General features: G+C 37.0%; 1 protein-coding gene across 1 annotated transcript; it reads left to right on the plus strand.

The window, feature by feature from the left end:
- Positions 1-585: 585 nt before the first annotated feature.
- LOC113450995 (vomeronasal type-2 receptor 26-like) lies at positions 586-18,977 on the plus strand. The gene is made up of 4 exons (XM_087917741.1): positions 586-621; positions 3,482-3,709; positions 17,320-17,446; positions 18,026-18,977. Exons 1-4 carry the CDS (start codon positions 586-588, stop codon positions 18,928-18,930), a joined length of 1,296 nt encoding a protein of 431 aa, XP_087773867.1. The 3' UTR covers positions 18,931-18,977.
- Positions 18,978-21,107: the final 2,130 nt, after the last annotated feature.

Consider the following 21,107-nt stretch of genomic DNA (forward strand, 5'->3'; position numbering starts at 1 on the left):
AAAAGTTGGTTTTACTAATATATGAAGTTCTTATAATTAAAATAATGAAGGCATTAATGCTAGGTTTTGGTACTATTCTTAAGATAGAAAAACCTTAAGTCTTGTTTAAGACTAAACTTTGACATATTTTAGGATTTTCAAATTGCTTATTAAATTAATAAAAAGATACAACTTTCATATAATTAGCAAGCACTTTTAAGAAATGCTAGCAATGACTTCACTGAAAATTGACCAGTTACTAATAAATCAATTAACATAATTCTTATGCTCAATTTCACTGCCATTTTCAAATACAAAATTTCATTTGATGCAGAATCTAATTCCCATTGCAGAGTTCTGATCAAGTATTATCAGCATATTTTGAGCATGATATTTGCTGTGCAGAAGATAAATGAAGACCTTCAGCTCTTACCTAACATCACCTTGGGCTTTAGAATATATGATACTTATGGTGGAGAGAACACATATCATGCCACAATGGAACTTCTCTCCAATCAGAACCTATTCATTCCCAACTACAAATGTGGCCTTCTGAACGACCTTGTATCAGTTGTTGGGACTCTTGATCCTGCAATTTCTTTTGATATGGCAGATATTTTAAGCATTTATAAGGTCCCACAGGTAAGACTTTCATAATATGAATATATTTAAGAAATTATATTTATTGAAGCAGAAAGCAATGTGGATTCATTTTCCAAATTTGATGTTAGGTAAGTTTCAAAAATGAACCATTAATAAATATCCTATTGAGCAGAAGCTTTGAATTTCTGTGGTCCTCCCAAGTTAAGTAGAAAGAGAATGAAGTTAATTAAGTTAAGTAGAAAGAGGATGAAAAATCATAGTCATACAACCCTGCAGTTGGAATACAAAGCAATCATATCTCACAAATATTTCATACACATAAATAGTGTGAGAGCATATTCTGAGACATTTTAGAATACTATACTTGCAGAAGATACATATTGTTTTTGTCAATCATTTTCCTGTTGTTTTTTCTACAGTTTCTATATGGCCCCCCTCCAAGCATGCATGGTAAAACTGAAATTCCCTTCTATTACCACATGGTTCCAGATGAAGAATTCCATTTCAGGGGGATTCTTCAGCTACTTCTGCATTTTAAGTGGACCTGGGTTGGGATACTTGTGAAAGGATATGGTGGAGCAAAATTCGAACAACTGATTTTTTCATGGTTATCTCTTCATGGTATATGTATTGCCTTCTTAGAGCAACTCCGAACAATTTATATCAATAATGTGGATGATGGACTGAAATGGCTTGTGGAGACATTTCATTGTTTTACTAACAGCAAAGCTAATGTTGTAATAATCAATGATAAATATGTTTTACATTTGAGATGGTTGTTATACCTACCTGAAATGGAAATGGTTTCTATAGAGCCAAAAGGCAAGGTGTGGATCATTGCTTCCCAAATGATTCTTGCATCATTCTTTTATCAGAAGAGCTGGGACATACAAGTTCTCCATGGTGCACTGTCCTTTGCAGCTTATTCAAATGAAATTGAAGGATTCCAGCATTTTCTTCAGACAAGAAACCATTTCTCATTCTTTCCCCAAGATGGTTTCCTTAAAGATGTATGGGAACATGCATTTGGCTGTGAATTTCTAGACCAATGTGCAAATGTGAAAACTGAGGGTGTCTGCACCGGGAAGGAGAAACTGGAGAGCCTTCCTGGGTCTTTTTTTGAAATGAAGATGACCAGTCCCAGTTACAGTATATATAATGCAGTGTATGCTGCAGCACATGCTTTACATGCCATACAGGTGACTCAACAACCATATAAGAGAAAGCTGAGTAGCAGGAAACCTAGTCTTCAGGATGTACAGCCATGTCAGGTAATCTTCTCCATAGCAAATATGTTGGAAATGAGATGTGAATTGCAAATCAGAAGGGTCAGCAAATTGCAAATAGAAAGTAAGGAATTTCTTGTGTATTTTCTCTTTATTCCTTTTTCTTATGGGATCACTAATCTTGAAGGTACTCTCTTTCTGCTTTGGTCTTGCAAACTAAGTTGTTCTCTAACTCCTTTCTGCTAGGCTGTGGCTACCTGAAGTTTAGCTTTTGCCTACGCTGCCCCTCCATGTGATGGGCAAAGTTAGCAAAGAAAGCCTCACTGGTAGTTATGGATAAACATTTACAATGTCCTTAGTACAATTAAATAGAAGAGATTACTAGAGATTATTATGTAGGGAAAGTCCCAAGACTTCCTTTTGATTTTCTTATAGAGGCCAAGTATCCAGTGCTGCTCAGTCACCTGTGACATATCTATCCACTCCACTTCACCCTTTTTCTTTGGTTGCTAATAATAGCCTGAAACTCCATCTTCCTCCCCACTAAATTAGACATAATTATAGACATCCCAGTCATGGGGAGCTACCACCTCTGCAAAAACTCTCAGCCTCTGGTTTGAAAGGCAACTGCTTGTGATCCAAATGACCAGCATAAAGTCACCCTTCTAACCTGGAAATTTCATTTGCATTTTCAAGAGACCTCTGTTTTACTCATTTACCAAGACAACACATTAATCCAGGAAACATGAATTGCGAATGAACTTCTACTTAATGAATTCCATTTATTTCCCATTGTGGCACTGAAGAATGAAAAACAGCCTGAGGTCTTAGTCTCCACTATTTTACATGCCACAATAATACCCCCAGTCAAATCATATGCCCTAACTATGTTAATCAATCCAGTCACCATTGCTATTGGTAATAAATGTTTCTATGTCCCCAATGAGACAGAAACCTCAGATCAGATGATTGTGGAATGAATTTGAAACTGCTGTCCTTATACTATTCCAGTATATTTGTACTTCTGTGAGGGAACTTCAATGCTACATTGGACTACAGTAACCACACCCTCTATACACAACACAGATGTCTCCTTCCCAATACTGAAGTTGAAAAAATCCACCTCACCTATTGTTCAAAAGATCATCAATCATGCTTTGAAGGCTTTTTCTGGCTGAAATAGTCATTTGGCTAAACCTACATATATTAAAGGGTGTCCTTGCAAGTGACCATTCATCTGAATTCAACTGTATTTCTGGCTCCAGCATGACAGCTATGACTATAAAATAGCCTCTAGGATCCTATTCTCTTATGCCAAGTCTCTAGAATTTATGCTTAGGACAGCAATGACTTCCCAATCGAGCTCTAGTTTAATGTTCCATTCCAAATAAACACACCAAGGAACATTACCAATCAGTTTGCTCTGACATCTGCTGTGTCTCCTGATTCACTCTGGGAGAATTATAACTTTCTTATTCAAGAGTTCCACCAGCATGTAACTATAATAACAGCGCATACTTGAGGCAGTAACAGTACAACTACCAGTTTGATTTGACAGGCCCTTTCGTAATCTGTAAACTGTTTTGAACTGTCATGTAATCCTATTTATTAACTATGATAATTCTTCCTGCTTTTTTCTTTCCACAAAAATATTGAATTATTTCTCAATTCAGCTCCACTTCTTTTTGAAAAGAATTGCATTTAACAATAACATTGGAAATAAAATTTCTTTCCATGAGAATGGAGAATTTGTTACTGGACTGGATATCGAGAACTGGGTCACGTTCCCCAATCAATCAATTCATCGAGTGAAAGTTGGGAAGCTGGATCCTTGGGCTGCTGAAGACCAAATGTTCACCATTAATGAGGAAGACATCACTTGGCCCAGCACTTTCCATCAAGTATGGTTTTGAAAATAGGTGGTTTTGCTTGAATGACTAGATCAGGAGTGTCAAACTCACATCATCACAGCAGTGTCACATGACATATTGGGACTTTTTGCTGCTCCACTAAACCAGCATGTGACGCATTCGGCCTGTGGGCTGGGAGTTTGACACCCCTGGACTATACTTAATTCTCACTTACAAACCTCACTTAAAGTTGCCACATAATTGGCAACTTTATTATGAAAAGAGGCAGTCATAAAGTGAAACATCTGACTGCACTGACTTGCAGCATCAGATCCAGCTGCCATCATTAGCAAATCACTCTTGGGCCTTAACCAGGATGTTCCATGACTACACATGAGACTTCCTGCTAGATTTCCTATTGACTTTGCTTGTCAGAAGCAAACTTGAAGTCACAAGAGTTGACCACATGACGGTGCAGACATTGTAACAGCCACAAACTGTGAAAATAGTAAGAGCCATAAATCTATTTTTTCAGCATTGCAACTTTAAAGAGGCACTGAAGAAGTGGTCAGTAAGTGAGAATTATCTGAATCTAAATGATACCTCTGTATCTTTTAACATAGAAAGGGGAAAAAGACATTATTTCATTTGAAATGGATCTGTATAGAACTGTGAAAAATTATAAGTGGTATAAGCACAGGTACAGTATATGTGATACCTTGCTCAATAGTAGTAACTGTGAAATGGTTCTCGGAGTCTTAGTGGACAACCATTTAAATATGAGCCAGCGGTTTGCTGCAGTTGCCAAAAAAGCCCACACAGTTCTAGGCTGCATAAACAGAGGGATAGAATCAAGATCACATTAAGTATTAATACTAGTTTATAATGCCTTGCTAAAGCCACACTTGGAATGCTGCATTTAGTTTTGGTTGCCACAACTTAAAAAAAAAAATGTTGAGACTCTAGAAAGAGTGCAGAGAACAGCAACAAAGATGATTAGGGGACTGAAGGCTAAAATATATGAAGAACGGTTGCAGGAACTGGGTATGTCTAGTCTAATGAAAAGAAGAACTAGGGGAGACATTATAGCATTGTTCCTATATCTCAGGGGCTGCCAGAAAGAAGAGGGAGTCTAGCTATTCTCCAAAGCACCTGTGGGCAAGACAAGAAGCAATGAGTGGAAACTAATCAAGGAGAGAAGCAACTTAAAACTAGGTAGAAACTTCCTGACAGTTAGAAAAATTAATCAGTGAAACAATTTGCCTCCAGAAGTTGTGAATGCTCAACATTTGAAGTTTTAAAAAAGATGTTGGATAACATTTGTCTGAATGTAGAGTTTCCTGCCTAGGCAGGGGGTTGGACTAGAAGACCTCCAAGGTCCCTTCCAAATCTGTTATTCTATTCTATTCTATATAAGAATTATACATTTCTTAAAATCAGTAGTATCTAATCCATTATACAAATTATTATTAAGTTTCCATGCATATGTTGCAGGAAAATTGAAAAGTCATTGGAGATTTAAAGTATTTATTCATATATTATTTTAATATATTCATTATTCATACATTATTTCCCAAAATAAAAGTAAATACATCCTCTCTGAGTTCTATGGGGTGGGGTGGGGGTGGAGCTGGCGTCTCAGCGGTACAGCGTGCGATCTTGAAGCTCCAAGATCGCCGCTGATATCTGCATTGCAGGATGGTCCCACCGGACCTAAACTGTCCTGTAGAGATGGTGACTGAGGAGGGCATGTCCTGTCAATCCCAGGGACATCGCAAAGTCCCTGGTTGATCCAGGAAAAGCCCTTTTGCCAGCAGCAGAGAGGCAGCCATTCAAGCTGCTGAAGTTGGGACAGCTCCGAGATTGAAGGAAAGTGTGTCAGTTTGGTGAGATGACCTGTTACTTATTATTGCTTGAAGAGAACATCCTGAAAGATTTAAAGTGAAATTAAAAGTGAAGAGGAAAGAGTTTAGGTGGTAAAATTAAACTAGTTAAAGTGAAAGATTTTTTTTCTTTTTCCCTTTTTATTGAAACTTTGAATTTGGTAAAGTTACTGAACTTCAAACTGGACTGGTTTCTTTTAAATTTTCGTCCTTGTTTTTATTTTTATTTTTTAAATATTTTTTTAAAAGTCTGTTTTGATTAAGACTCTTCTTTTGGATTTGAGTTGCATTCTTTTTTCAAAAAAAAAAAAAAGCAGGATTCCATTTTCTCTTTGCTTCTGGTATTGGATACAAGAGGGAGGAGTGAAACTGAAGGGGGGAAAAGTAGCACTGCCATTTAGAAGCTTGGACATACTGTTTCTTTTTTTCTCAGCTTGTTTATGTACTTGCTATACTCAAGGACTTTGAGCTTTGCAATGGAAAAGATAGTGGGAGGAGCATGGTAGGTTGTTTATACAGGTGCTCATCTGTGAAACTAAATAATCAGAGCTTTGAGCTGAAGTTGAAAGAAAGAAGATTGAAGTGACCTTGAAAATACCGGAACCAGAAACACTGAGTTTGATTTATTAAAGAGCCTTGGATACTTAGTGGCAGCAGCTGGCTTAACTCTAGATTATTTTCCATCTCCTTTTCTACCCCTTCCCCCCACATTTGGATTTTTATGTTTGGATTTTAACTTTCTATTCCAGAAACTGGGATAGAGTAATTTTTTTTAATTTTTTTTAATCCTCTTCCTTTTCTCTTTTTTATTAAGAGAAATAATTGGATTAAAGTACATAAGTGCCTGAAGATTTTTACCCACCCCCCCTTTTTTTTTGGAGTGGCAGCTGCCTGCCTGTACACCTTTTTTTTTCTTTTTTTCTTTTTCTCTCTTCCTCTCTTCAGGTAAGCACAAGATGAGCAGGAAGACAATAGCACCAGCTTCCTCAATACCAATAGCCTCTTCACCATCTGGAAGACAACAGTCAATACAGACAATTTTACAACAGAAGAAAGAGAAGTGACATTACAGATGATTATGCAAGGAATCTAGAAGATTGAAAAGAGAATAGAGAATATTGAGCAAAGAGCTGAGAATATTGAGCAAAGAACTGAAAAGACAGATGAGAAAGTAGAGAATATTCAACAGATGGTGATGAAATATGAGGACAGAATTAAGAAAATTGAAGAAGATATACAAAGGGATAAGAAAATTGGAGATATTGACACTCGGTTGAGTGATATTGACAAGTGCAGATGCAAACCATTAGGATGGGAAATTGACAGATCAGAATTCTACCTAAGATTTCAAAATGTAGAAGAAGGAAAAGGTGAAAATCTTGCTGAAATAATGACAGAAATACTGGCAGAAGCATTAGAGAAACCAAAGAGAAGATGATGGATGGGATGGATGAAGTGTTTTGTGTATATACAAGATATGCAATGAGAAACAGGCTACCAAGAGAAGTTCATATTAGATTCACTAAAAAGATTATTAAGGCACAGATACTACTGTTAGCAAGACAGAAAACCTTAAAGTACAAAGATAAAGAAATTGTGGTGCTGAAACAGGTACCAAGAAGAGTAAGAAAGATGAGAAGAGAATATTTATTTTTGACTTAAAAGTTACTTAAAAGAGGAGTAAATTACAGGTGGCTGATGCCAGAAGGCCTCTTGTTCACCTTGAAGGAACAAAGACACAGAATTGACATATTTGAAAAAGCTGCTTAGAATATTTTAGAGGAAAAGAGGAAGAAGCTAGAAAGGAAGAGTCACTAATTGAATTCCAAGAGGAGTGTATAGCAGTAATTGAAAAAGAGAAAGAAGAAGGTGCAGTAGGTGGTGTACCCAGAGAGCAATGAGAATTAAGACCTACTAGACCAATAAAAACCCCTCACAAAGCCTAACATGGATGAAAGAAAATTGATTACGATTAACATAAATGGACTTAATTTGGCTATTAAAAGAAGGAAAGTATTTCATAAACTAGCAAAATTGAAATTTGATATAATTTGCTTACAAGAAGTACATATTAAAAAACAACATGAATATATACTTAAACAAAAAAAATAGGGAAATTATTTACATCACTGTAAAAAAGAGGTGTTGTCTTATATATTAAAGATACAATTTTGGCAGAATTAATTTATACAGATGACGATGGAAGGATTTTGATGGTGGAAATAATGGACAATAATGTTAAAACACTTTTTAATTGCAATTTATGCTCAGAATGATAACCAAGAAGAATTTTACAGGAAATTACATATGAAAATAATTGAATTGGACTATGTTAATATTTGTATGATGGGAGATCCTAATGGAATAGTTAATGATCGGTTGGATTATGAAACACAGAAATCAACAAAGAAAGCTAGAAAGGTATTACCAAGTAACAGAATAATTCAACTTAGTAGATGCTTGGAGAGAGAGAAACATGGAGAGTAATCAATGCATCTTTTACTCAAACAGACATGCTTCATGGTCTAGAATAGACATGATATGGATGTCAGCAGAACTACTGGCTAACATACGAGAGATCGAAATAGAATCAAGCACTTGGGCAGATCATAACTCAGTGACAGTTACTTGGAGAAGATACAAGAGGAGATCCAGATGGACCTTAAATAATACAATATTAAAAGAAAAAGACTTTAAACAGAAAATAGAGAAAGAACTTGCTTTCTTCTTTAAAGAAAATAGAAAAGGGGATACATCTCTACAGAACCTCTGGTCATGATGAAAGCCTACACAAGAGGCTGGATAATAGACTATATAAGAAAAAGAAATATAAAACAGAAAAAGACTTTCAAAGTATTAGAGGATGATTATAAAAAAAACTGGAAAAAGACTTACAGAACTTCCTGCAAAAAAATACATTAAAAATAAAATGGATATAATTAAACATAAAATGGGACTAATGGAAAAAGAGGAACTAGCACAAAAAATTAAAAATGCTAAACAGAATTATTTTGAGGATGCAAATAAACCAGGCAGATGGCTAGCCTATAAAACTGAGAAAGGAGAGAGAATCAAGAAGGATTAGCCAACTAATAAATGAAGAAGGACATACATCTTATGGAAATGAGGAGAAGAAAAAATTATACAAGATTACTATGGGAAATTGTATTTTCAAGAGAATATTCAAGAAGAAAAAGTCAAACAATATTTACAGAAACCGAACTTACCTCAGATACTTAAAGATATTGAAATAATGCAAGAAGGGAATATAACAATGATGGAATTAACAGAAGCTTTAAAAAAACAGAATGTTGGGAAAGCACCAGGTCCAGATGGCTTACCAGTGGAATTTTATAAGACTTTTCAGGAAATATTGAATCTTCACCTGTTAGAAGTTATGAACAAAGTTATACTAAAGAAAAGAATACCCAAAATATGGACAGAAGCATACATTACACTTAAACTGAAGGTGGATATAGGCCTGAAGCAAGTTAAAAATTACAGACCGATATCCCTATTAAATTCAGTCTATAAAATCTTTGGTTCACTCTTGGCAGAAAGACTAAAAAGATACTTAAATAATTTTATCTATATTGATCAAAATGGATTCCTGCCAAAGAGACAAATCAAAGACAATGTGAGAATTATTTTGGATACTCTGGAATACTACGAGGCACATCCTGAGAAGCAAATGGTTTTGATGTTTTTAGACGCACAAAAAACCTTTGACAATGTGAGTTGGAGATTTATGTTATTGCAATTGGAACAAATGGGCTTTGGTAAAAAATTCATTCAAGCCATTGAAATGATATATTATGAACAAACTGCAAAAGTTATGGTAAATGGAGAACTAACAGAATCTATAGATATAAGAAAAGGGGCAAGGCAAGGTTGTCTACTGTTGCCCCTGCTGTTTGTGTTAACATTGGAAGTGTTGAATAGGAATATTAGAGAAGAGAAAGAAAGAAATGGAATGAAAATCCAAAAGGAAGAGTATAAATTGCAAGCTTTTTGCAGATGATCTGGAATTTATATTAGAAGATCCATTGGAAACAGCACCTAAATTAATAGAAAAAATAGAAGAATATGGAAAAGTAGCAGGTTTGAAAATCATCAAAGATAAAGATACTAACAGAATATGCTAGTAAGATGAAAGAAAGAGTTGGAAGAAGTTTTAGAAATACAGGTCACAAATAAGGTTAAGTATTTAGGGATATACATTACATCAAGATGTACACTGAAGGAGTATAATTATTTTAAACTCAAACAGTAGATTGCGACAGATTTGACAAAATGTGGAAACTTACAATTATCATTGATTGGGAGAATATCTACAATTAAGATGAATGTATTGCCTAGAATTTTATATTTATTCCAGACAATTCCAATCCGACTAGGGAAGGTTTTTTTTTTTTTTTTGAAGATTTAAATAGAATTGTATTGAAATATATTTGGCAGGGCAAAAAAGCAAGAATAAAATTAAACTTGTTACAAGATGCAAGAATAAGAGGAGAGTTTGCCTTGCCTAACTGGGAGTTGTATTACCAAGCAACAAATTTGATGTGGGTAAAGGAATGGATAACATCAAGGTGTTAGCTTTAAAATTCAGCTGCCACATTTTTTTAAGAGAGTTGGAGGAGTTGAAAAGTTCAAGGTTATTCTGTATGTCATATTAAGAAATTCCAGTGGCAGTTAATTGGTTCTCATGATTTATGAAGTGTAGAAATGGGAGGACAGAAGGTGGATTCTGTGTAATGTGCGAAAATAATTTACTTGGGAAATTACCTTTGACATGCCAGATCTGTTTCTAAATAAATCAATTGGAGAGAAATGTCTCGGAGTGATTGATATCATGTATACTTTCTAGATGCCTTACATTTATTTCCCAAGTGAAACTTTTATTTTAGAAGGGGCTTGGCTGATACCCCAGAGTTCTTTTTCCTGAAATGGAGAATTATCAACAATCAGCCAAAGTTGGAGGTATGCAGGGGGGGGAGAGTATGGGGGCCATCCCTCTGGAACATTAATTGAATCTGCAAGCCTTTGTTTGGAGGAGTTGATGGATGCTTTCAGAATGACCATAAAGGAAAGAGGTTTGGGAGCTATACTGAAGCATTTAAATTCAAGAAGTTGTTATAACCCAGAGGTAACCCAGCTGGTTCTCGAGCCCCAGGCAGATTGCTATTCTGTCTGATTGGAGGAAGGAGACTATACAGATGCCAGTTGGAGGAAGCCAGAAAGACGCATCAACTGACAGAGGTATGTTGCAGCCTCTGAGGTAATTCCTTCATTTTCCAGAGGGAATTTTGCCCCCGGCAGAGAGTATCCCTCCAGGGTGGGGGTTTTATGCAGGGGTTTTATGCAGTATCCCTCCAGGGGTGGATTCAATGCCAATGGCAGCCAGCAGTAACCCAGCCCTGGTCTGAAGGGGGGTTGCCCAGACAGCAGATAGCAGCCTTCCACCCGACCAGGGAACCAGGCCACAGCCATCTTCCTCCTAGCCACCACAAATGCAGGCCCAACTGGCAGCGAGGCCACAAGGATCCCTATTCCAGAGAGGCATCACCCAGCCAGGATACAGGGGGACTACTCAGCCTACGTACACCATCAGGCCGGTTCCTTTCATTCCAGTACAACCTGCAGGGGCCTGGCCTGTGCCACGTCCACAACCATGACCCAGGCCAGGCCAAATACCCTTTAAGGCCATATTTGATGACTGCCATGAACATTTCAATTACTTCCTCACTCAAATCCGATCCCATATAGAACAATTTGGAGATCAATATGCCACAGAGCACAATTTGGTTATGGCCATAACAAATAGGATGAATGAAGGGGATGCTTCAGACTGGGTGGCCCAACTACACAATGAACAAGCCCCAGAATTACGTGATGTAAGTGGATTTATTCAATTATTAAGACTCAGATTTGAAAATCCATACAGGGTAGCCGAGAATGAAGAGAAGTTAATGGAAATGAGGCAAGGCAAGCAACCCTTGTCAGAATTTATTTGGGACTTTAGAAGGGTCGCAAGCCACCTCATGAATTGGCCCGAAAGAATGACTTTACACTATTTTAAAAATGCCATTGATCCAGAAGTAAAGAAGGCCTGTGAAATTAGGGGAATCCCAGAGACCTTACAGTCATGGTATGTTGCATCCCTCAGCTTAGATCACAGCATCAACCCACACAGGAAATCCCTTTCAGCCTAACAGAATTGTGGCTAGGAGAGTGCTGACCAGATCAGCTGAACCTGCTCATACCCAACCTACCAGGGTGCTGAAATGTTACCAATGTGGCCAAGCCGGCCATAGAGCAGTAGACTATCTGGTCCCTGCTCCTGTACAACACGTTCCGCAGTCGAAGTCTAATCCAGCTGTTAAAAGTTGGAAGAATCAAGGAAGACCTCCGGCCAGGGGCGGGTTCACCAAACACAGCTGGGAAAGCCCCCTCTGCACAGATGGGAGCAATGGACCACCAGACCGCCACCACAACCCTGAGAACCCAACCTGCGAAGATGACCCAATGGTGAGTGATCCCATCATACCTTTTACAGTCAAGGTCAAGTTAGTGGTACCAAACACGGGGTAGGCTTGGGAGTTAGAAGCTGTCATTGATACTGGGTGTTCTAGATGTCTTATCAGACTCCCCATTGTTGAACAATTGGGCATAAAGACTAACCCACTAAAATGCCCAATCAGATTTGAGCAAGTGAGTGGAACTTTAATTGAGGGGGGCAGCCACTCAGTTGACTGAATTGATCAAGATGGAATTAGGGCCCCATTGAAAACTCATACACTTCATAGTGGCCCCCAAGATGTCACAATCAATCATACTGGGACTTGCTTGGCTAGACAAATGGGCCCCGTCGATCAAATGGGAAGATGGATTCAGAAAAATCCTCATTGGACCAGGCCCATTGCCCCTTCTTCCACTCACTACAAAGTCACCAGTCAGCTTGAACCCAGAGCCTGAGCATCCATGGCATCCCACCTTCTCCCAGATAACCCCCAGGTACCCGACCAATACAAAGACTTGGCTGAAGCCTTCAGTGAAGAAGAGTGTAATGTCTTTTACCTCCCCATTGAGCCACTGATTGCACCATAGAATTAGAATCCAGGGCGAAATTACCAAAACCAAAGATGTATTCCATGACGCCTGCTGAAATGGCTGAATTAAGGAAATACATTGATAGCAATTTGGAACAAGGTTTTATTGAGCCTGCCAAATCAAGACTAGCTGCCCCCATGTTGTTCAAGGAGAAGAAAGATGGCGGGTTGATATTGTGTGTTGACTTTAGAGGTGTGAACGCGGTATGCATCAAAAACTTGTACCCTCTCCCCCTTATGAAGGACTTATTGAACCACCTGTCTAAGGGCAAGATTTTCACCAAGCTAGATCTCAGGGAAGCTTACTACCGGGTCCGCATCAAAGAAGGAGATGAGTGGAAAACTGCTTTTAACTGCTCTCTGGTTAGCTTCCAACTCAAAGTCATGCCTTTTGGACTTCAGGGGGCTCCTGAGTGTTTATGCAGCTCATTAATGAGGTGTTACACCCACACCTTTACCAGGGGGTCCTTGTGTACCTGAAAGATATCCTTATCTTCAGCGAAACCATGGAAGAACATGTTCAATTGGTCCGACAAGTTCTAGAAAAACTTCTAGCCACCAAATTATATGTGAAACTCTGCACATGTGAATTCCACAAAGAGTTGTTGGACTACTTAGGCTATCAAATATCCAACCTGGGGATTGAAATGGACCCTGGAAAGGTGAAAGTGGTGTGAAAGTGGCAATCCCCAGAACCCAAAAACAACTTCAAAGTTTCTTGTGGTTTACCCACTTCTACAGACAATTCATTCCATCCTTTGCTGAAATCGCCCTCCCATTGACAGAGCTATTAAAACCAGGCTCATCACCCACCTAACTGAAGCCAAGTCAACCCCTGGCTTGGACTATGGGTTGCCAGAAAGCTTTCAAGGCCTTAAAACACCTCTTCGCAGCTGAGCCCATTCTCCAACTCTCCTCCAACTCTCTTTAAAAAATGTGGCAGCTGAATTTTAAAGCTGACAGGTGTCTCCCCTTGAAAACTCCTCCTCCTAAAAGAAAGGGAAAAAAACAGATACAGGGGTTAACACATTTTCCTTAACCCCTCTTCCCCCCACGAGGACCCTTTGGTTTGTGGGGAAAATCCTCATGGAATTGGTTAACCAATTGATCAGCATGAACATCCCAACTCTTTACCCAATTAGCATCCGAGAATATGTATCCTTTCCATAAGACCAAATATTGCAATCGGCCACAGTTTAATCTAGAATTGAGATTTTTTTGAATTTCATGTGTTTCCCCCTGTACCATTAGCAGTTTAGGGGGAGCAATTGGCAGTGGTCTTATCATTGATGTAGTAACTGGTTTTAGTAAACTACAATGGAATACTGGATGAATTTTCCCCAATATTCGAGGAAGACTTAATTGGACAGTGACCAGATTGATTATCTTTGAAATTGGGAACGGACCCATAAATTTTGGACCCAGCTTCTTACTGGGCAGTTCTGTGTTTCATCGTGGCACAAATTAAGCAACTTTTTACATAGTCCTCGACATCAGTTTGAGGTTTTCTGGACAGAGCATCTGCCAGTATGTTTTCCCCTCCAGGGATATATTTAATGTTAAAGTTGAATCACTTGAAATATTGGGCCCAGTGGACTTGTTTGGGTGATAATCTCCTAGGGATCTTTAGAGCCTCAAGATTTTTATGATCAGTCCATACCTCAAAGGCCTCTGACACCCTTTCTAGAAAATGCCTCCAAGTCAACAAAGCGAACGCTTCTTTCTCCCAGACTGCCCACCTTCGCTCTGTGTCTGTCAGTTTTTTGGACACATAAGCGCAAGGCATCAGTCAGCTTTGAGAGTCCTTTTGCAGCAAAACAGCTGCCACTGCTACATCACTTGCATCCATTTGGACAATAAGAGGCTTGGCCAATATTATTTAAAAAATTCCACTATGGATATCTACCATTGAAGCTTTTTCTTATCCAATAATATATAAAAAGGAACAAACAGTTAGATATGGTGAGATATTGAATGAAAAGGGTGAACTTAAATCTATGCAAGCATTGGGAGAACAAGGTGTAAAAATGAATTGGTTTTCATATTTGCAAATACAATCTAGATTTGACCAAGATGTTAAAGCAGAAGGTATTTATGATAAGTTGACTATCTTGGGTAAGATTTTGATGGGTACTGATGAAAAGGGTACTGATGGGTACTAATCAAAAAACTTTATGGACACTTATTAGAATTTAAATTGGAGGAGGAACAAGTTAAAGAAACAATGATTGCTTGGGGGAAAAATTTGGATATGGGATTGATTTAGAAAAATGGCAAAAATTGTGGTCTCAAAATTATAAAATGACAATGTCAGCTGCATATAAAGAAAAATTTATGAGATGTTTTAAGGTGGCATCTCCCCCCCAACGAGACTTGCGAGAATGTTTAAGAATAAATCAGATAAATGTTGGAAGTGTTATCAGATACCTGGTTCATATTACCATATGTGGTGGACATGTTCAGGCGTGAAGAAACATTGAACTAAAATTCACACATGGTTGGAAAAAATGATAAAACAACATATAGACTTTAAACCAGAGATATTTTTATTGGGAATTATACTGGAAATATACAACAAAGAGTTGAAATATTTGATTGTAAATGTACTAACAGCGGCTAGGATTGTATTTGCTAAGAATTGGAAAAATGATAAAATACCTATGCAGGAGGAAGTCATCAAAAAATTATGGACTGCACTGAAATGACTAAATTGACATTTGAAATTAGAGAACAAGAAGATAAATTTTTTTATATAATATGGGATTTGTTTTATCAATGGTTGGACAAAAAGACATGGTAATGTAATAGACTAGATAATTTTGTGATATAAATTTAATAGATTGATATAACATATAATATAGACATATATAACCATTGGTTGAAAGTATAACATAAATTTTAAGATAAAACCTGGAATATCTCGTATAAAATGATGGAATAAATAGTTTAGTCATGGATGATTAATAACTGATAAATATACAAACATATGTTAGTTCAACAATGTGAAAATTGATATAAATTGTGAGTAAATGACTACAAAAGAATAGCACAAAAGATTTGTAACCAACTGACACACTATATGTATATAAAATGGAAGATGGTTTTGTGTTTTTATGTTTTGTATGTGTATGTCTGTTTTTAAAAATAAAAATTCTTTAAAAAACAAAAACAAATTATTATTGAGTTTCCATGAATATGTTTCAGTAAAATTGAAAAGTCATTGGAGATTTAAAGTATTTATTCATACGTTATTCTAATATATTTATTATTCATACATTATTTCCCCAAATTAAAAGTAAATACATCCTCTTTGAGTTCTATGGTTTTATATATCAAGACATAGTAAAAATCATCTAGTCCTTAGCAGTTCTTAAAAATAGGTAGATAAAACCTTAAATAATAACAATACATAACATGTTATCATTTATTTTACAAAAAGAAAGTCAAAATATAGAAGACATGTGAAAAAGTAACCATACCTTATGATTCAATATTATATGGAACCATCTTTACTAGTAATAACTTGAAGTAATGGTTTTCTATATGATTTTATCTGTCTCTTTCTTCATTGTAGCTCCATTTTTCTTTACAACATTGCTTCAGTTCATTGAGGTTTGTGGACATTTTTTAATGCACAATTCTCTCTCGTGGTCCCACCACAGCATTTCAATCAGATTGAAGTGTAGACTTTGACTAAGCCATCACAACATCTTGATTCTTTTCTTTTTCAAATTGTAGATTTGCTAGTGTGCTTAGGATCATTGTCCTGTTTCATGACCCAATGTTGGCCAAGTTTTATCTGTTGGACAGATGGCCTCACAATTGACCCTAAAATTCTTTGATATACAGTGGTTGATTCAACGACTTGCAAGGTGCCCAGAATCTGTAGCTGTGTTATGGTTGACTCACTACACAGCATCCTCAAAATCAGACAACAATAATGGGAGGGGGAGGGAAGGCATTGGAATGTGCAGGTGGTTTGTGGGAGGGGGAAACTCTGTAATGCAAGAGAAACAGTTCCATCCAAAGGTCATCAACTCTAAGAATGATCAAGGTAGAGAGATTATTCTGAAAACAACCCAGGTGCAATCGATTGGTGGATAAAAGCCAAGGAGAGATCCAGGAAGGAAAAGGGGAACTTATGTTTTCATTCATGAAATGTTAGAACTTCTATACCCATTTTTCAATAAAGATTTAAAAAAATGTCTTAAGAGTTTCTTTTGCTAGCTAATTAGGACTGTTGACAGGCCACAAAACAAGCCCAAATAGTCACCCCTCCACTACCATACTTGACTGTTAACATGTGATATTTGGACTGATATGCTGTATTTGGTTTTTTAACAAAAATAGCACTATGCCCTATGTCCAAACATCTCCACTATAAGAGATTACATGTCCAGAAAGATGACTTCAATTAAACTTAGTATCATACCATTAAATTCAGCACTGTGACACACTTTTAGCCTAAAATATTTCCCAGTTTAAGAGGCAATTTATGTGATCAGTAAAATAAAACTAAGAATGAAGATTTTTTTGATGCTGCTGATGCTGATTGATGAAGATGATAAAGAAAAAGAAATAAAGATAGAATCAGCCCTTGTTGTTTTCCAAACATTAAAGTACCTGAGTGAATGCTAACATTTTGCTTTTTATTTCACTTATTGGATAGAAGCTACCTATTTCAACGTGTACTGAGAGCTGCCTCCCTGGATATTTCAAAAGAAAGCAGGAGGGAAAACCATTTTGCTGTTATGATTGTCAGCCATGTCCCAAAGAGAAAATGTCAAGCCAGAAAGGTAAGAAGCTTCGTGAATCAAGTTCTGTTATGACTCTACAGGAAGCTGGGTTGTAGTTGTTGTAGTTGACTTTTCACATCTCTTAGCATATTGTGCTCTCCCCAAAAGAAGGATTCATTTTCCAATTGGAAAACTTCAAACAAATAATTAAAAATTAAAAATTGGCTCTGGTTTAACAAAAAAAAAAATCAAGCAAGTAATATAATTGATTAAAATAACATTGAAAACCCCAATTTCTTGTACATTGGGGTAAACTTCTCATTTTCATATCTGTGTATTACTCTCCCATAATATCTGTGCCAGTGAATAGATGGAAAAGTGTTGAAAACATAATGCAACTCTTAATCCAGAGAAATATTGAACAGTAAGTAATTACAAATACTAAACATAAAATCTTAAAATCCAAACATTAAAAAGTCAGATTAACAATGTAAGTGCCAATTTTGCTATTAAGAAAAGCAAATTAAAGACCTGTGACATAATAATATTCATGAAATAATCACAGAACTCAATAGAAATTCAAATATATACACAAATGCATGTATGTTTATATATGATACATGTATATTTTAATTCCAGACATGGATGACTGTTCCAAATGTCCAGATGGTCAATATACAAATAAGAATCAAGATTCATGTCTTCCCAAGAGAATTTCATTCTTATCCTTTGAAGAGCCAATGGGAATATGTCTAGTGATTCTGGCAATGTTCTTTTTTCTCTGCACAGTTGTGGTTATGGCAACATTTTTAAAATATCATCATACTCCCATTGTCAAGGCTAATAACCGAAATCTCAGCTATGTTCTTCTCACCTCTCTCCTCCTCTGCTTCCTTTGCTCACTGCAGTTCCTTGTTGCACCAGGTGATATAATATGTCTCCTCCGACAAATTAGCTTCGGTATCATCTTCTCAGTGGCTGTGTCTTCTGTGCTGGCAAAAACTATCATTGTGGTTTTGGCTTTCATGGCCACCAAGCCGGGATCCAGAGTGAAGAACTGGGTGGGAAGAGGACTGGGCACCTCCATTGTTCTTTCTGGCTCCCTGATTCAAACAGGCATCTGTGCAGTGTGGCTGTTCACATTTTCCCCCTTTCCTGACATTGACACTCATTCAGAAATTGAGGAAATCATACTTCAATGCAATGAAGGATCATCTACCATGTTCTATTGTGTCTTGGGCTACATGGGCTTTCTGGCATCTGCCAGTTTCACGGTAGCATTTTTCTCAAGGAATCTCCCCAGCAGTTTTAATGAGGCCAAATGTCTCACATTTAGTATGCTGATCTTCTGCAGTGTGTGGATCTCTTTTGTTCCATCCTACCTGAGCACAAAAGGCAAATATATGGTGGCTGTGGAGGTTTTCTCCATTTTGACCTCCAGTGCAGGTTTGCTTGTCTGCATCTATTTTCCCAAATGTTACATAATTATCTGTAGACCAGAGCTAAACAATAGGGAGCAGCTCATTAAAAGAAAAGGTTCATAAAATACGAACCAAACTTCCCTGTACTGATTTCTCTATTTTAGAAGCATTTGTTTAAACCTCTAGTAAATTCATCACTGAATTTGAAAAAATGAAAATGTTTGGATGAGTTTTCAATGTAGGAATAAAACCCAGTCAAATTATCACTCATTTTTAACTAAAAATCTGAGATATTAAGAGGCCACAATTCTCTTTAAGTTTGCAAATTGGAATATGAGGATCTAGTGATTTGAGTCATGCCATTGAAATAATTCAGACTTAATTTGAAAACACACACGGAAAAAAAAATAAGCACAAGCTAAGAAACTTTACAAATATTTTCCATAGGAAATATGAAAATGCTTACCTCTGTAACATTTTTGGAATGTTGAAGAATTGTGTTAAATGGAGAACTAAAATCTACAAAAAGCATCCTCACATAGCCCCCCTGCTGCTCTAGATGAGTCAGAGCAGTGTGAAGAGTGATATCTATAGTGTCCTCTATAGACCTATTTCTTCTATATGCAAACTGGTGTTTATCAAATGTATGTAGAGGACCAGAAATGATGTGCTGGCAGACCAATTTCCAAAGCACTTCATGATGATAGGAGTGAGTGCCACTGGTCTGTAATCACTGAGGTTGTTGATAGGGAACTTCTTTGGCAGCAGAATAATGGTGGAAGCCTTCAAACAAGATGGAATGGTGGACTGGTTTAAAGTCTGATTGAAGATCCTGGTAAAGACTCCAGGCACAGTCTTTAAGCATTCGGCCAGAGATACCATCAAGACCAACAGCCTTTCTAGGGTCCACAGCCCTCAGAATGCTCCTCACCTCCTGTTCCTCCACAATGAGGTGGAGGCTACAATTGGTTGATGGTTGTATTTTATCTGTCTCCGATGTCTTCACTTCAAAGCGAGCAAAGAAATGATTAAGTTCCTCTGCCAATGAAGCATCCCCCTCAGCAAGGATGACATTGGTTGGTTGATGATTTGTAATTTGTTGAATTCCTCACCACACCTGCCTCATGTTATTGTTATAAAAATTATCCCCAAACTTCCTCTTATAATCAGACTTAGCCTTCCAAATACCTTACTTCAGATTAGCTCTGGCAACACTGTATCTAGCCCCATCACTGGACCTAAAGGCCTTGGTCCTGTCATGCTAGAGGCACTGGACTTTCTTGGTCATCCAGGGTTTCTGATTGGGATAGATCCTAATATGTTTATCTACAGTGACAGTATCTGTGCAGTGTTTGATATAGCACAGAACAGTTGCAGTGTGCTCCTCTAGGTCAGGGTGGTAAAAGATGTCCCAATTTGTGTTCTCAAAACAATCCTGAAGTTGTTGGGAAGCATCTTCTGGCTAAGATTTCACTGTCTTTATTATAGGCAGAGCCTATCTCCTAAGAGGGATGTATGCTAGTGCTAAAATCAGTGACATATGGTCTGATTGTCCCAAATGCGGTAACTGTATAACCTTATAGCCATATTTGATGTTGGTATATAATTTATCCAATATGTTTGCTCCTCTAGTAGCACACTTAACATGCTGATAGAATTTAGGAGCACTGCTTTTAAATCAGCTTGATTAAATTCTCCTGCTATGATACGCACAGCATCAGGATACTTATTCTGCTGATTACTAACAATGTTATACAAGAATCCCAAAGCTATGGTAGTATTGGCATCAGGTAGAAGCATTTGTTTAAACCTCTAGTAAATTCATCACTGAATTTGAAAAGATGAAAATGTTTGGGTGAGTTTTCAATGTAGGAGTAAAACCCAGTCAAATATTTAACTAAAAATCTGAGATATTATGAGGCCATGATTCTTTTTAAGTTTGCAAATTGGAATTTGAGGATCTATTGATTTGATTCATCCTATTAAAATAATTCAGTCTTGATTTGAAAACACACACACATGGACAGAAAATAAGCACAAGCTAACAAACTTTACAAATCTTTTCCATAGGAAAGTATAAAAATGGCTAATTCTGCAACATTTTTTGAACTATGGGATTTTTTAAAAGAAAAAAAGCAGAATAACCTCTAATAACTTCTAATACTAACCCTGACAGGTTCCACATAAACAGCTTCAATACTATGAAACATATCTGAAGCATTAACTAGTTATTCTAGGAATGATGGATTAGACATCACCAATTTGACCTGAAATGAACTGTCATTGTATTCAATAGATGT

The sequence above is a fragment of the Pseudonaja textilis genome, chromosome Z (genome assembly GCF_049901715.1).
Source record: "Pseudonaja textilis isolate UNSWEBS1 chromosome Z, rPseTex1.2, whole genome shotgun sequence".
In the NCBI taxonomy this organism is placed as follows: Eukaryota; Metazoa; Chordata; class Lepidosauria; order Squamata; family Elapidae; genus Pseudonaja; species Pseudonaja textilis.

Excerpts from the sequence above, each read along its gene's own strand:
- LOC113450995 (XM_087917741.1), top strand. The coding sequence starts at position 586 with ATGGCAGATATTTTAAGCATTTATAAGGTCCCACAG. Across the intron at positions 3,710-17,319 it reads GGCCCAGCACTTTCCATCAA|AAGCTACCTATTTCAACGTG; the intron begins GTATGGTTTTGA and ends CTTATTGGATAG. Across the intron at positions 17,447-18,025 it reads GAAAATGTCAAGCCAGAAAG|ACATGGATGACTGTTCCAAA; the intron begins GTAAGAAGCTTC and ends TTTTAATTCCAG.